At 46.0% G+C, this 17,479-nt stretch overlaps 1 protein-coding gene across 3 annotated transcripts in view; it reads left to right on the top strand.

The window, feature by feature from the left end:
• The window catches only part of FGD6 (FYVE, RhoGEF and PH domain containing 6), a 217,270-nt gene that overhangs the window by 109,016 nt on the left and 90,775 nt on the right, over positions 1 to 17,479 (top strand). For all 3 annotated transcript variants that reach the window (XM_086919063.1, XM_086919064.1, XM_086919065.1), the window contains exon 3: positions 15,638 to 15,776. In XM_086919063.1, the coding sequence (XP_086775189.1) occupies positions 15,638 to 15,776 (139 nt within the window). The remainder of the gene's footprint in view (positions 1 to 15,637; positions 15,777 to 17,479) is intronic.

Below are 17,479 nucleotides of genomic sequence, written 5' to 3'. Positions count from 1 at the left end.
GGCGACATCTGTAAACATTTAGATCTTTAAGAATAGGGATGATAAGTTTCTTTCGGGGAAAGGTATAAAATTTACAAAAAAATAAAATATGTATATCTGATTGTTGGGAAACATCATCGCATGGACAAAAACATAAGTCCTTCAGCCAACAATTCATCACGGGGAATGATAGTGTCCTGAAAACTATATTCAATCTAAATCGGGTCAAAAGGTACCGTTCATGATTAGACATATACAGTGAAAGATATGGCTGCAAATTCTCTCCACATATAATATCCTGGTGGGCAGAGACAGTCTTTTTTCTTGCCTCCTCTATATTTCTCTTTTCCTTGAGGTAGGTCATACACAAATATTTCAAATCTCTTCTGGATATATATTCCATTGATTGTGGATCCTCAAAGTATTGGGGGCAACTTATTTTTTCAAGAAAGTCTCTGACATAGCCTATCCATTTGTAGTCCCTGATGTTGTCCAATACCATGATGTCCTTAAAAATGGCCCGATTAACAACACATTCTTCATTTGTCCAGACCCTATGCCAAAGAAGAACTGGCTGAATTCTGATAATGTCAGTGACATAAGATATTCCCAATTCAGCATGGCATATCATTGTTGCAGTACTTTGGGGTACAGACAGGATGTGACATAAAAACTTATTTTCCAGGATTTGAATTGAGGTGATGTTTGAATAACCCCATAATCCTGCCCCGTAGATGGCTACAGATATACAAGTCGCATTATAAACGGTTAAAATCTCTTTTATGGGTTTTTTACCTAGTTTTTTCATAAAACATTTTAGGGCCATAATGGTCTTAGAGAATAACAGAGATCTTGCTTGAATTGCTGTAGTCCATGAGCCACTTTCATGAAACAATATCCCTAGATAAGGGAAGGTGGGGGTCCTTTCTAAGGGATTGGAGTTTACAAAGATTTGCTTCACATGCTTGTTTGTTCTGGACCCGCAGTACATAGATAAGGTTTTAGAACAATTAATTTTCAAGTCTAAGTCAAGCATGAAGGTGTTGAAGGCTGTAACTAAACTTTGTAAAGCCATTGGGGTGCGCGCCATTAGGACAGCATCATCAGCGTACATCAGTGCAGGGACAGGCCTACCTCTCACCATGGGCATGTCCCTGCCCTCCTGCACGAGATGCTTTTCCATTCCATTTATGTACAACAGAAAAAGGAAGGGGGCTAAAACGCACCCTTGGCGCACACCCCGACCGATCCCAAATTGTCTACTGCATTCACCATTTTTCCCAAATCTGACACTGGCAGTGGCCCCAGAATACAGCTCTCTCAGGAAACATATAATGGCATTGTCTACCCCCAAGTCAGCCATAATTGACCATAACTTAATGTGTGACACACAGTCAAAAGCTGATGATAGATCAACAAATGTGAGGTATAGACGTTGTTTTTTGACCTTTATATACTTCTGCTGCAAGGTGAAGAGATTCAAGCCTTGCTCTATGGTCCCTAGGCCCTTTTGGAACCCAAATTGAAAGTCACTTAACACCCCAGTTTCATCAGCCCAGCTTTGTAGTTTAGCTAAAATCACTCTTCCCAAAATTTTTATAGAAGAGTCCAATAGGGAGATTGGCCTATAGCATGTACAACTTAGCCTGTCCCCTTTCTTAAATATTGGGACTATTGTTGATGTAAACCAGGTAGGTATTGGGCTATTTGCCAAAACGGCATTAAAGAGCTGAACTAACAGTGGCCCCCATAATTCGATGTTAGCCTTATAGAGGTCGGCTGGTATACCGTCTGGTCCTGCTGCTTTGCCCCCCTTGGTCGCCTTTAAGCTTGCTGTAACTTCAGAAAGGGTTACAGTCAAGGTTCTAGATGTATCTAGATTTAGCGACCCCATCTCCTGGCCTACTTCAGAGGTTAGTTCCACAGCCATATAAAGGGAGGAAAAATGGGCCACCCACTCATCTTCTGAGATGGCAATTTCCATGCGTGCTTTTTGTTCATATAGGAGGGGGGTGTTGATAACCCTCCAAAAAGCAGCCGGATCCTTCGATTTTGATGCGTCGCATAGGTTATCCCATGCCTCCCTTTTTATCGAAGTCTTCCTATCCCTTAATGCTAGGTTGTAGTCCTTCCTTGCAATTCTAATTTGGTTTACGTCCTTTGGTCTATTATGAATTGCATATCTAAGCTTTGTTAAGGCTCTAGTGCACTTCCTATCAAACCATTTCCTATTGGACTTTAGGGAATTTTTCCTATTAACCCACAGTGCTTCCTTAATTTTACTAGAAATAATGCTAAAATGGGTTATTATTTCACATTTCTCTGCGTATTCATCTAAACAGATGGAAAAGCTACTCATGCAGTTAATCAGTATTTTATGCAGGAAATCATCTGGGACCAGTCTGCTCCATTTAAGGTTGTAACCATTTTGAGCACCCACCCTTACGTCCTGGACCATTTGGTTCTGACATTCTCTAATATCAGCTACGGTAAATAAGTTTTCCATTTTTAATACCTGTGGCAGATGATCACTCAATGGTAGATCCATGATGTTTGCTCTAATCAATCTGTTTGCAGAGCTAAGTGTGCATAAGCTAAAATCAATAATGGTTGAAGCACCCCGCCCGACAAAGGTTGGGGCAAACATTGTTGTGTGGTGTGCTAATTCGTTTACAAAGCCAAGGTTAAAGTTAAAAATCATTTCATTCAGTAAGTCGCCTAGTAGGGTGTGTTCAAAATGCGTCAAATTGACGTCTTGTTCCAGCATTAGACCACAAATACCCTTTTGGCCCTTTTTGCAGAGAGTACAATTAAAATCACCCCCCCATAATAACATAACTTCCGCCCTCTTACTCTTGTCAAATTCATTTTGCATTTCTAGGGCTAGTGTGTCAAGTACATCCTTAATCATGCTATCTGAACAGTTATTATAGAAATTAAAAAGAACCATCTTTGGACCCTTCCTTGTATATATCACAATTTTTTGGTAATAGCTGGATCCAGGGGAAAAAACAATTTTATCATATACTAACAGATTAGATATGTATACAATCAGCCCCCCCTTGGGTCTTCCGTATACTCCGCCCACCGCAGGGGTAAAGTATGTCTTGTAGCCATTAAGGTGTATCGGCGTGGTAGCCCAAGTTTCTTGAAGGGCTAGTATTCCCACGTCGGTAATGGCCTCCTCCCAGCTTGGATTTGTAATCTTTTGTTTTAACCCAGCCACGTTCCAAAATAATACCGTACAGGAATCTTTATCTACAGAAGACATATCTACAGTATCCCCTAAACTGTTGGCCTGGCTCTCTTGTATGTGCTCATTCCCCCCCTGTATTTCTGTGGTTTCCTCATCCCCCAGACAGCTTATAGAATCCAGGACTACGGGATTAATAGGTAGCCGGTTATCTTCCTTAATCTTGGGGAGTCAGTCCACTGCTTCCAAGCAGTCAAACCGATTATAACATGGGAACAAGCATTGGAAATGCAATAGGTCTCGCAGCATTAGAGTTAGTGCTTTTAGAATTGTTTATGGTTTTTTGTTGTAAATCTTTACCATTTTTGTTTCCTGTAGGCAATGCTAAAGAATTACAAATCAAAAAAGCCATAAACAATAGTAAAAGCTCTAACTAAAATTCCTCCGAGACCTATTGTACTGTGTGAGGGTGAGGGGTTGAGGGTGAGTGAGGGTGAGGGTGAGTGAGGGTGAGTGAGGAGTTGAGGGTGAGTGAGGGGTTGAGGGTGAGTGAGGTGTTGAGGGTGAGTGAGGGGTTGAGGGTGAGTGAGGTGTTGAGGGTGAGTGAGGTGTTGAGGGTGAGTGAGGGGTTGAGGGTGAGTGAGAGTGAGAGTGAGTGAGAGTGAGGGTGAGTGAGGGTGAGTTAGGGTGAGGGGTTGAGGGTGGGTGAGGGTGAGGGTGAGGAGTTGAGGGTGAGTGATGATGAGTGAGGGTGAGTGAGGGGTTGAGGGTGAGTGAGGGTGAGGGGTTGAGGGTGAGTGATAGTAGGTTAGGCTTAAAGATTGAGGGTGAGTGAGGGTGAGAAGTTGAGGGTGAGTAAGGATGAGGGTGAGTGTGGGTGAGTGAGAATGAGGTGTTGAGGGTGAGTGAGGTGTTGAGGGTGAGTGAGGGTGAGGGTGAGGGTGAGGGTGAGGATAGATAGATAGATAGATAGATAGATAGATAGATAGATAGAGCGATAGATAGATAGAGCGATAGATAGATAGAGCGATATATAGATTGAGAGGGCGATAGATAGATATATAGATAGAGAGATAGATAGAGTAAGGGCAATAGATACAGTGAGTGCGATAGATAGATAGATAGACAGATAGATAGATAGATAGATAGATAGATAGATAGATAGATAGATAGATAGATAGATAGAGTGAGTGCGATAGGTGGTTGTGTGTGTGGTTGTGTGTGGTTGTGGTTGTGTGGTTGTATGTGTGGTTGTGTGCGTGTGGGGGGTTGTGGGTGTGTGTGGGGTTGTGTGTGTGCCGGGTTGTGTGTGTGCGGGGTTGTGTGTGTGCGGGGTTGTGTGTGGGGTTGTGTGTGTTGTGTTTGGGGTTGTGTGTGTGGTTGTGTGTTGTGTTTGGGGTTGTGTGTGGTTGAGTGTGGTTGAATGTGGTTGTGTGTGGTTGTGTGTGGTTGTGTGCTTGCGGTTGTGTGCGTGTGGTTTGTGTGCGTGTGGTGTGTGTGCTTGTGTGTGTGCGTGTGGTCGTGTGCGTGTGGTCGTGTGCGTGTGGTCGTGTGCGTGTGGTCGTGTGCGTGTGTGGTTGTGTGTGTGTGTGGTTGTGTGTGTGTGTAGTTGTGTGTGTGTGTAGTTGTGTGTGTGTGTAGTTGTGTGTGTGTGTAGTTGTGTGTGTGGGGGGTTGTGTGTGTGGGGGGTTGTGTGTGTGGGGGGTTGTGTGTGTACCTCTGTAAAGTGGCGCTAATGTGTGTGGTTGTGAGTCACCAAAATAGGAGAGGAATAACTGGAAGAAAGAGAGAGAGGGTGAGGAGGCAGCTGCTAGCGGGAAGCGGAAGTGAACATTGTTGTTTAAACAAACACGATAAAACGAAAGTAGCGCTCCACAGGAAAAACCTGTAAAGCGGCCCGAATGAATGTGGTTGTGAATACAATTAATATGGCAGCCTTTGGTATTTTCACCCTTTTTTGTGTCTGTTCCGAGGCTGCACCACTTATAATATAGTACCTCCGGCAATGGTGCAGTTTATTACCTGATCTTGAACCAATCTATGTACTTTAAGACCACAGAGGAGGACCGAGACAGAGGCAGGAGAGGGAATAGGAGTATCAAGGAGCGGGGGAGGGGGAGGGAGCGCTGATAGCGACAGAGCAGGAGAAGCTAAAGTGTTTGTTTTCAGTAAGTGAGAAGGGGACTTAAAGAGAGGGAATAAGAGGAAGGGTCAGAGAGGGGTGAGGGGCAGCTGTAGCCGCCGTGCAATATATAAAGGTAAAGATAAAGTGCGTGCCAGGGAGATGCACAGTAGGATTAGAAGCAACGGTGGACTGCGCTGTTTGCTAAATGAGTTGAGTTTGATGACAGATAGCGAAATGGTGCTTTGAACGCAACTTGTTACCCCTCTCATAATGACCCGAAAAGCATGGGCAGCGGACACAGGCAGGACACTGCTGGCCTCCCAATTAAGGGCATTCCACTCGCTATCAGTGGCAGTGTGAACAAAGCAAAGTGGGGCCACCATATTTAAAGAACACAGCTCAGGGTGTCCAGTTCACCAAACAAAAACAAAATCTTGAGCGAATTGGAAAAAGAAACAGAGGCTTCGAATTCTTTGCAGCATCACCCATTTTGGCTGCAGTCAATAAATAAAGCAGTCATGTGAGGTGTCTGTAAAAGAGAAAGAGTTTACAATTTTTTCACAAATATTCTTGGCAGTTCCACAAGAGTTCTTTAAAAAATTCCTTGCATGGGAAAATTGGTAATTTCTTTCCGCTGCTCTCTACGCAGCCTCTTCCTGTTGTATACAAATTGAGCACTATTTTTCCCCGAGGGCCTGTGGGGGATGGAGTGTGAGTAAACTCTCTAAGCCTGTACATTGCTCAGTAAGTGGTGTGCCAGTAAGGTCTGACATCTTGTGATTTCTCAAACCGGAAATTGCAAGGAGGTGTGGTGGCATCTCCTGCCTCGTAGGCAAGAGTAGTGTCTGTCACCGGGATAATTTATGAAAGAAGTGTCTGGCAAAAATGTCTCTTATCGAGATTAGGTTAAAAATGGGCATTAACCCTGCGAAAACTATCATTATTTAAAACAGAAAGTTGGAGATGAAGGCATGTTGAAAACACGCTGACTGTTCCAGTGTTCGAGCACTCAGAGAGCGCTGCCCATTCTGGTAATGAGAGGCCAATCTTCTACCTGGAGCGTGTGGCGCATGGTGCTTCCGGGCCTTTGAAGCCTGCACTGGGGGAGGTGCGCCTTCTTAGGACGCCTTATCTGTTATCAGGACCTGCTGCCCTGACGTCTCAGAAGAGGCGGCCACCGAGGCGGGGCACTGTGTCACCCTGCAAAGTAGGCAAGAAGTGGTGCAGAAAAGATAGCAAATAAATGAATACACCTCAAATAGCCACACCAATGGGGGACACTTTTTACCTGTTCATCACAGATTAAAGACATATATAGAAGCTGTGATTGTTTGCAATTTTGTAAACTTGCTTAAACGCTCCCTAAAGCTTGTGGAAGATATGCCCTAAGCCTAACACATACTCGTCGTCACTTTAAAAGTGGCTTTGGCGTCCAACTCTCAGAGGTGTTTCAACAATCACAGACAGGTTTGGTTTTTTTGGTGTTCGAGAGCGCGGGGTGCTCGGTGTTGTTGAAGAGTGAAGGAGCATGAGGGGTAGTTGAAAAGCACGAGGGGTGCGTTGTTGAAGAGTAAAGGAGCACGAGGGGTAGTTGAAAAGCACGAGGGGTAATTGTAAAGCTGAGGGTTAGTTGTAAAGCGCAAGGGTTATGTGAAAAGCGCGAGCGGTAGTTGTATAGCACAAGCAGTAGTTGAAAAGCGTGAGGGGTAGTTGAAAAAACATTCATAAGCTATCCTCTCTCAAAGCAGCTTCAATTAGTTCGTGGCAGTGGTACCAACTGTGCTGTTCCAGTGTTCGAGCACTCGCCATAAGCCGGAGGGAAGAGAGGGGAGGGGGGAGGAGAAATGCGACACGGCGGGAGGGGAGGGGGCGGAACGGGGGCGGAGAGGGGAGAGAGAGAGTAGGCAAGGCGAAAACTATCATTATTTAAAACAGAAAGTTGGAGATGAAGGCATGTTGAAAACACGCTGACTGTTCCAGTGTTCGAGCACTCAGAGAGCGCTACCCATTCTGGTAATGAGAGGCCAATCTTCTACCTGGAGCGTGTGGCGCATGGTGCTTCCGGGCCTTTGAAGCCTGCACTGGGGGAGGTGCGCCTTCTTAGGACGCCTTATCTGTTATCAGGACCTGCTGCCCTGACGTCTCAGAAGAGGCGGCCACCGAGGCGGGGCACTGTGTCACCCTGCAAAGTAGGCAAGAAGTGGTGAGAGCATGAGGGGTAGTTGAAAAGCACGAGGGGTGCGTTGTTAAAGAGTAAAGGAGCACGAGGGGTAGTTGAAAAGCACGAGGGGTAATTGTAAAGCTGAGGGTTAGTTGTAAAGCGCAAGGGTTATGTGAAAAGCGCGAGCGGTAGTTGTATAGCACAAGCAGTAGTTGAAAAGCGTGAGGGGTAGTTGAAAAAACATTCATAAGCTATCCTCTCTCAAAGCAGCTTCAATTAGTTCGTGGCAGTGGTACCAACTGTGCTGTTCCAGTGTTCGAGCACTCGCCATAAGCCGGAGGGAAGAGAGGGGAGGGGGGAGGAGAAATGCGACACGGCGGGAGGGGAGGGGGCGGAACGGGGGCGGAGAGGGGAGAGAGAGAGTAGGCAAGGCGAAAACTATCATTATTTAAAACAGAAAGTTGGAGATGAAGGCATGTTGAAAACACGCTGACTGTTCCAGTGTTCGAGCACTCAGAGAGCGCTACCCATTCTGGTAATGAGAGGCCAATCTTCTACCTGGAGCGTGTGGCGCATGGTGCTTCCGGGCCTTTGAAGCCTGCACTGGGGGAGGTGCGCCTTCTTAGGACGCCTTATCTGTTATCAGGACCTGCTGCCCTGACGTCTCAGAAGAGGCGGCCACCGAGGCGGGGCACTGTGTCACCCTGCAAAGTAGGCAAGAAGTGGTGAGAGCATGAGGGGTAGTTGAAAAGCACGAGGGGTGCGTTGTTAAAGAGTAAAGGAGCACGAGGGGTAGTTGAAAAGCACGAGGGGTAATTGTAAAGCTGAGGGTTAGTTGTAAAGCGCAAGGGTTATGTGAAAAGCGCGAGCGGTAGTTGTATAGCACAAGCAGTAGTTGAAAAGCGTGAGGGGTAGTTGAAAAAACATTCATAAGCTATCCTCTCTCAAAGCAGCTTCAATTAGTTCGTGGCAGTGGTACCAACTGTGCTGTTCCAGTGTTCGAGCACTCGCCATAAGCCGGAGGGAAGAGAGGGGAGGGGGGAGGAGAAATGCGACACGGCGGGAGGGGAGGGGGCGGAACGGGGGCGGAGAGGGGAGAGAGAGAGTAGGCAAGGCGAAAACTATCATTATTTAAAACAGAAAGTTGGAGATGAAGGCATGTTGAAAACACCCTGACTGTTCCAGTGTTCGAGCACTCAGAGAGCGCTACCCATTCTGGTAATGAGAGGCCAATCTTCTACCTGGAGCGTGTGGCGCATGGTGCTTCCGGGCCTTTGAAGCCTGCACTGGGGGAGGTGCGCCTTCTTAGGACGCCTTATCTGTTATCAGGACCTGCTGCCCTGACGTCTCAGAAGAGGCGGCCACCGAGGCGGGGCACTGTGTCACCCTGCAAAGTAGGCAAGAAGTGGTGAGAGCATGAGGGGTAGTTGAAAAGCACGAGGGGTGCGTTGTTAAAGAGTAAAGGAGCACGAGGGGTAGTTGAAAAGCACGAGGGGTAATTGTAAAGCTGAGGGTTAGTTGTAAAGCGCAAGGGTTATGTGAAAAGCGCGAGCGGTAGTTGTATAGCACAAGCAGTAGTTGAAAAGCGTGAGGGGTAGTTGAAAAAACATTCATAAGCTATCCTCTCTCAAAGCAGCTTCAATTAGTTCGTGGCAGTGGTACCAACTGTGCTGTTCCAGTGTTCGAGCACTCGCCATAAGCCGGAGGGAAGAGAGGGGAGGGGGGAGGAGAAATGCGACACGGCGGGAAGGGGAGGGGGCGGAACGGGGGCGGAGAGGGGAGAGGTGCGAGTAAAATAAACCCAAAAAAAAAGAAGCCGGAGGGAAGAGAGGGGAGGGGGGAGGAGAAATGCGACACGGCGGGAGGGGAGGGGGCGGAACGGGGGCGGAGAGGGGAGAGAGAGAGTAGGCAAGGGTAAACAAACACGGACGTGCACGCGCCCGTGACTTTTAAGGTCAATGCGCATGCGCATAAGCTTAATGCGCATGCGCATTGACCTTAAAAGTCACGGGCACTGCAAGGAATCGCCACGATTCCTTGCAGTTAGATAAAGAGTGGATGAGCCCCTATAGTCTCGCTTGCTCGATGCGCATGCGCATCGACAGGCGAGACCTAAAAACGGGGGAATTTGGACATTGCCTATCCATCCTGGATCATAACCCTGTGGGTGAAAATAAGGAGGCCTGCCTTTGTGTTTCACAATGTTCCAGCCATCATCATGCCTCCCATTCCACAGTGTATTGTGGTAGTTGTTATCAGGGAACTGGCCAGTATTACCACCATGGCGTCGATTTTCCCTGGTCCAACTCCACCTATTGTCCGGTTGTTCACCCTCCGGGTAAAAATAGGATAATGGCCTAGCCACAACTGACAGACCGTAATTTCTTGGGGGCCTTGATGTAATAAATTCTGCGGTGCGGGGATTCTCAAATGTTATTACCACACAGTCACCTTGTATCCTTTTTTTATTATTATTGTACCCCACCCAGGGAGCCCTTTCAACCATAAGGATATTGCTTTTGAAGGCCGGGGGGAGAGGATAGTTATCATTTAGCCAATGTATTGTTTTATTTACTAGTCCCCCATTGTTTTCATATGATTTATCAGCAGGTTGGGGTACTCCAGTAAGGACCACAACGTATGTTGAGGCTTCTGGTGGTAAATGTATGTTTCTACGTGTCTCCCTCTTTTCTTCATTAACTTTATCCTTAGGAATTTGCGTGGGTGGCGCTGTTTGGTCAATTACGGTGGGATTTTTAGGTGTTGGTATAACTTTTGGAGGTGGGTTAGTGGTGGGTTTTGGAGGTGGAATAGAGGTAGTTTTTAAAGATAGATTGGTATTACCATCGCTTTTAGCGGCTGTGGGTGGTCTATTCGTAGTTGATTTCTTTTCAGGAACTTTATTGTTCGAATTAAAGCTAGGGGCACTAATATCTTTATGGATATTAGTCAGTATTGTTTCCAGACATCGTAGCCTGACCTCAATGGGTTCCAAGAGAATTTTTAGCATTGCAAAGATGTTATTGTTAACCATGCTTAGGCTACTGCTGTCTTCGTTCCCTCCAGCTTGATTATCAACTACCCCGCTTAATTCCAATATCCCCTCCAAACTGCTATCCAAGATAGTTTCATCTGGCAAACTTAATGTTATGCCCACACTTACCCGGGGGCCACCCGCGGCACCATTAATATTAGTGTGAGCGTCTGGGTTTGTGGATACATTTAATAGGGTGGGATCCGGCTGGATTGGGTCATGGGTCTTACCAGTCTGGGCTTTTTTCCCTTTACGAGTAGTGGTTTTAGTCGACTTTTGTTTACTACTCTTTAATTTAGGGATAGCCCCCTCCTTCCTCCCCCTTTCTATTAGGGTACTATCTATGGTTTCATTTTCTATTGCCACCGGGCCATTTTCCGGTAGCATAAAAAGATTTGGGGTTGCCTCCAGACCTTCCTGTGAGGCAGGTAAATCGCTGCCCTGGTCTTTGTGTACCATTACAAGTGACTTTGGGACAGATACATTATTAGGTGTACAAGCTTGTGCAATGTGACCCAGAGAGGAACGCTTTGCCATGGCTAGGTCTTGGGACACCCTTCTGTCCATCAGTATGATCCCTTCATCAATAAGGGCATGCGTGCGCACTATAAAATCATCTAGGGTGCCAGTAAGTTTTTTTGCCCCAGCTAAAGCCATACTTCTAGTCTCTGGGTGATTCATGGCAGGTCCTGTATATGGCACGCTAAACGGATGTATACAACTTATAATCAATTACCGGACCAAACCCCGTGCAACGGGAGTTCAATTATGTGTGGCAGCCAACTTACAGTTATGCAGTCTCGATGTCCTTTGGCTGATCGCAACCGAGCAGGGTGCCTGGCACAGGCCAGGCTCCTCAGGCCTCTGAGGGCCCGCCCTTTGCCCGGGCTTAGCCCCGGGCGTCCCGCTCGCGTCCCGCGACGCGGGTTCGTGCCCGCCTTTGAACCCGCTCGCGCTCCTTGTGCGCGTCACTCTACGCGCCGCCGCGAGGCCTGCCGGGTGTTGTGGTTCCCGGAGCGGCGGCGCGGAGTTCTACGGGCGGTTGACTCCTGGCGGTGGCGGCTTCTCCCTCTATGGTGCAGCGTGGTGCGTGGTGTCAGCAGGTGACCTGTGGGCGTGGCTGGCGGCACAACGCGGGACCAGGTGTGCGTGTTGAAGCAGGGACTCCTGGTAAGTTGAGTCCCTGCTAGCGTTATGTGCCCAGTTCTTCTTCAGCACACTACCGCCCCAGGTTACAATTGGCAGCGTTTCCTCAGGTCAGTGCTCTCTCCTGACGGCGATGCGGCACCCGCGAAGCGGGTGCAGCGAGCTGTAGCGCTAAATCACTCCAGGGGCGCTTAATCACTCCCAAAGGTCAAAAGGTCTCCTCAGCAATTCGCAAGGTCTCTCCCAAGGGATTAAGGCGCCAGAAGGATTTATCCTTGTTCAGGCGACCTGTGGGCGTGGCTGGCGGCACAACGCGGGACCAGGTGTGCGTGTTGAAGCAGGGACTCCTGGTAAGTTGAGTCCCTGCTAGCGTTATGTGCCCAGTTCTTCTTCAGCACACTACCGCCCCAGGTTACAATTGGCAGCGTTTCCTCAGGTCAGTGCTCTCTCCTGACGGCGATGCGGCACCCGCGAAGCGGGTGCAGCGAGCTGTAGCGCTAAATCACTCCAGGGGCGCTTAATCACTCCCAAAGGTCAAAAGGTCTCCTCAGCAATTCGCAAGGTCTCTCCCCGGGGGGCCTGTAGAGTAAACAACCCCTAAAGGATTCATGATTGGACAGGTTAAGATTAAAAGACATGACGCCGGCATATAATGTTAAAATACATTGTATGACAAGCAGGGTGCATGAGTGGGGCTTAAGAGACAGTGAAAAGGGAATGCGGATTAATAAGAGTATGATGGGAGATGATGAGAGAAACAGTATTTTGTACAATATACATTTTTAGGGCTTTCAAAACAGAGATGAATGAGAGTGTGTGTGTGTGTGTTTTTGGCAATGTGTGTATACAAAAATCCCAAGTGAAATCCGACAGACACCTAACCATACCCGACTGAAATCAACTTACCCAACTATTCATCCAAAAAGATATTTATTGGGGGAGAGGGGGAACACTCAACACTGCCCCCCCCTGAAGCTACTCCCCTAGGGGTGGGTAGAGGTAAAGAGAAGAGGGTGACTTGAGGGCTCGGTGGTTAGCAGTAAAGGGAGGCGAGGATGACTTGATAGGCTAGTATGATATGGTACGGTCTGTCATTGTACAGTGTAGTATGGTATGTTATGGTATGGCCTGTTATTGTAAAGTGTGCTATAATATGGTATGGACTGTCTATATACAGTATGGTATTGGCTGTTATTGTATAGTATAGTATGGTATTCAATGGTTGGTTATTGTATAATATGATATGTTTTGGTCTGTTATTGTATAGGATGAGCATGGTATGACATGTTATTAAGGCCTGCAACCTATGAGCTGCTATCAACATGCATACACATGTAATTAGGCAAGCACTGATATTACCAGTTTGTACAATTTAAAAACATGTGACGTACGACAGAATGCGACCAAAACGAGGGTCGTCGTAAACAAATGCACCCTTAGTGAATGCTGCAACATGTAACTTTATTAAAATGTAATAAATGTTGTTATATTGCTTGAAAAAGACTGGCTGGATAAAAACGGCTTACCTGGAAGTGAAGTTTTGAAAAATCTTGAAAGCAAACAATAGATCGTCACACGCGACAACATATGCACTCAAAGCAAAACTGTATTAGAAAAGGCCGTTTGGTACGAATTGGCCCCGATATGGGTTGACATACATTTTTCTATTGAATTACATCTTGGAGCTAAGTAATATTTTTGTTTGAACACCTTGAAGTTTTATCAAGCCAGAAGGCGACCTCAAGCATTAAACACAAAACTGGACTTGTGGGTCGTTGTGTGTGTGTGTGTGGTTTTTTTTTTAAAGCCTTCGAATCATAATGTAAGAGACAGTATTTTTGGGCCTTCAAGGATGGTTTGTGCATGGGACCATGCAATTGTTACTTGATATGCATGTTCCCTTTAAATTCAAGCCCAGTTTGGCTTTACTGTGTGATTGAGCTCAAGATGGCGTTGTTATTGTGCGGTTGCACTGCCCGCAAGCATTTTAGGCGACGTTTCAGTAAATGATCTTCTCTCTGCTCTAAAAGTGATTGATTGACAGTCTGGGCATTGTCATGGTGCTCTGACGCACGCTGTAGAGCGCCCAGCCCCCCCCCCCCCAGGGGACCAGGCCAGTTCACTGATTATCTTAGCTCACTGTCTTCAACTGTGTGCAATCAACTTTGAGAAAATTGACCCAGAGGCCTCATGATATCACCTTCCGTGGCTGTCGCCTGTTGCTTTGCACCATGGCACATCCATCTTCCCATTACTTTCAAGCCCTGGCTAAGTAATTTTCTGTGGTCGTTCATATTTCAGACAGTATGTGTTTGATTGCTTGCAGCCACCCGAGATCCAGACTGGGTATGTGTATTCATGTTATGTGACACCAGAGATTCCCTTGCACCTGTAGCTCTGGAAACCACGAAATATCCTGCATTATTGACTTTGGTCTCGTTTCTGAAACCCCAAAGAAAATGGATAGTTAACTTTTCATGACGACAAAATCCAATGCTCATTTATCATTGTAAAATACTGAGGCGACCACATTGCCTCTGGTGACCAAAGAATCCGCCGGCTTCAAGGGTGCACAGGAAAGAATGTCTTCTGGAAATTATTATTGAACTCCAGCAGCGCTTTCTTCGATGCATGTGCAGCGCCTTAGGGGAAACTGTTTTTGTGCAGTTTGTTGTAATTAAAAAAATATATATATATATGATGAGACGCTTGTGTTTTTTTGGTGCTGTTTTTTTATCTCATGAGTTTTCCTTTTTTTGTACTGTCAATAAAAGTTTGATCTCAGCTTTAAAATAGTTTTGGCCACGCTGCTGCTTCAGGGCAGAGCTGCAATTTTTATATATTGGCTCATTTTGTGCACAGTACCAGAAGGTGGTGTTGTATTGGATACAAGTTTGTGTTGACATTGCACATCAAGGCTCTTTTCCAATGCCTAAAGTTAGAATTCTTGTGTTTTGAGAACAATGCTTCATGAACTGTGACTACTTTGACTCCAACCGGTGTTGACATTAGCTACCCTTCGAGTGGTTGGAGTGTTAGGCTGAGGTATGGCCGAGTGGCCTGAGTGCAAGAGTTAACGTTATCAAATTGAAATGGTGCAGAAGGGAAGTCTGTGAGCAATTTTTTCCAGCTGGTTACTGACCAGCAATGGTAGTTCCCTCTAATCTTAAGAGGCCATCTAGAATAGATTTCAATGTGCATTCTAGGAGTTTTATGAGGTATCTTTAGGAAAAAGTTAGTCTTTATGTACAGTGCAGATCCTTTTTATATCCCATGGTCTGAGTCTGTCTTCAAGCACACCTACCAATCTTTGTTTTATGGTAGACACCTGGGTTCTTTAGGTCTTCCCATAAGGAGCAGGGTTTGAGTAGAGTTGCGAATAAATAAGTTTACATATTTGAGTAGAATAATAACATTTCTTTAACGGTATGAACAAACATCATTGTGGAGGCATTTATGAGCAAACTCAAAATATTTATTTTTTGTGGTCCATTACTTTTTCTCCCATTTGGCCTATGTCCGGATCTTATTGGCAGTTTAGGGCATACAATCATTTGTGCTGTGTGCTAGGTAAATGTTACATGCATATTCAGCCTGTGTAGATGAGACAAGTTTAAGGTGATATACCAGTTTGTTTATTGTAGGGGTGGAGTGTCAGGCATGGTAGGGATCAGTGCACCAAGCTCTGATCAGATTGCATTCATTGTAAATGTTGTGCCACAAAGGAGTAAACCTAGTATTCCCGGTTGTGAGAGCTGCTGCTGCCTGGTCATTCTTTTTGCGCACTTGTTTGTCATTGATTTAGCCTTGCCTAGGAATCTGTGAAACAGAAATGCACTAAAAGTAATTGTTCCAAAAAATACTATAGGATGTCCATATATCGTAAGCCTTTTCTGTGTTAATTATCTTGAACAGGCTCAACAAGTTGAATGCGTGCTCGGAATAGTTTTTTCTCCATGAAGAAATTCCCTTTTTCTAAATCTGTCTTGGCCTTAACAGTAGGTCATCTGAAGAGGATCCCAACGGAGAGCTCGACATAGTTCATTCCGATGAGGAAGAGGTCGTCAACAGCTCCGATGAAGAAGGTTCCAGCTCTGACTCCAGCAAAGGAGAGCTTGATCATCTAGAAAATAAACAGGTGGGATTTTAGTCAAAATAACTGGTGTAGTGAATTTGATAATGTTTATGTAGCGGCAAATAAGATATTTTAAGTAATTGTAAGTAAACAGTAAAAGCAACATGTTGAAGAAAATCACAACAAATATGAAACCATAGGCTAGAAGTTTTACACTTGACAATCAGTAAGTTCAAAGGAACTTGTTTTATTTACAAATATGTGACTTGTACCTGTTCATAATGTTTTTAAATTGGATTATTTCTATTGCCTTTCTGGCATTGTTTGCTGTAGAATATTTTTACTTCTGTTTGCGTTCCTACGGCATACCTTTATTCCCAATTATTAAAGAATGCCTCTTCCCTTATTTGATGTTGCTGTGCAGCCCTGCAGAGAAGCATGCTTTCCTCTTTTTCTGTGTACTTTTAATAGAATCCGCATCAGCTGTGGTGATGCCCTGGTGATATGGAGTCATCCAGTAACACCGTGTTAGCTTGGATAGATGTGTTTGGAGAGCTCTATAGATATCTCTGTTCTGGAAAAGTGGGGCAGATGAATACAGATATGCTATCCAAAATCTCAGTGCAAAGGGTCTATGTTGCTAGAGCATAACAAGGCCCATGTTTAAATGTAGGTTAATTCTTGTAAACCAAAACAATGCCCTGCATCCTCCCTCTGCCCCCCCCCTCCCCGCCCATAATCTGTAACAATACAGTCTCTGATGGAATCTGGTGACATTATAAACCAGGAATCCAAATCCTGAGTTGTTTGTAAATGGAACCAGAACCATGAGACAAGTTATCCAAGGGTGCCCCCCAAAGCCCCAGAGATGTAAAAAAAATGGTAATTCATTACCATTTTATTTATCATCAGCCCTTCCTGAATCGAGTGTGAGAACGGGGCGGGGCCTGCTCAGTGACAGCAGGAAGGAGCAGTGGGCACAGGACTGCCTTTGCACTGTGTTATGTTATGTTATGTTATTTATATTTTTATAGCGCGCAGCTGCCCCAGCAAAGGGGCATCCTGGCGCTTTGACAGACGCTATAACATAACACACGATAAAAGAAAAGAAATTAACTAGACACTGGGAACAGGAAAGTTTTAATCGCCTGCCTGAAGGCAAGCAAATCTTCAAGAGCTCGGATGTGTACCGGGAGCGAATTCCATAAACCTGCCGCTAGCACCCTAAAGGAGCGGCCACCCATCCTGCTCAGCTTAAAGCGTGGACAAACAGCCAAATGAAGTCCCTCCGATCTCAGGGATCTCGAAGGCGTGTAGGGCGTGAGTAGATTGGCAAGTGCCGGTGGCGAAGAAGATTTCAAGATTTTAAAGGCCAGACACAGCGCCTTGAACTTAATTCGCTGTCTGACCGGGAGCCAATGCAAGGCCGTGATGGTGCCAGACACTGAACAATGTCTGGGGAGGCCCACAATGGCTCGTGCCGCGGCATTTTGTACTCTTTGGAGCCTAGAGGCCTCCGCTTGATTCACCCCTAACAGCAATGAGCTGCCGTAGTCCAACCGAGATAGTATTGAGGCCTGGACCACAAGCTGTCTGGTAGGGGGATCAAAGTACTTTAAGACTGGCCTAGTACCCCTCAAGATTCCATAGCACGTGGCAGCCACCTTCTTGGTGTGGTCCCTGAAGGTGAGCGCAGAGTCCACCCAGATTCCTAGATTTCTCACTCCAGCAGCTGGAATAGGAGTGACACCAAGCTCAGATGGCCA

The sequence above is a fragment of the Lissotriton vulgaris genome, chromosome 1_1 (assembly GCF_964263255.1).
Source record: "Lissotriton vulgaris chromosome 1_1, aLisVul1.2, whole genome shotgun sequence".
Taxonomy (NCBI): domain Eukaryota; kingdom Metazoa; phylum Chordata; class Amphibia; order Caudata; family Salamandridae; genus Lissotriton; species Lissotriton vulgaris.
This window is presented reverse-complemented; position numbering and strand designations above follow the sequence as displayed.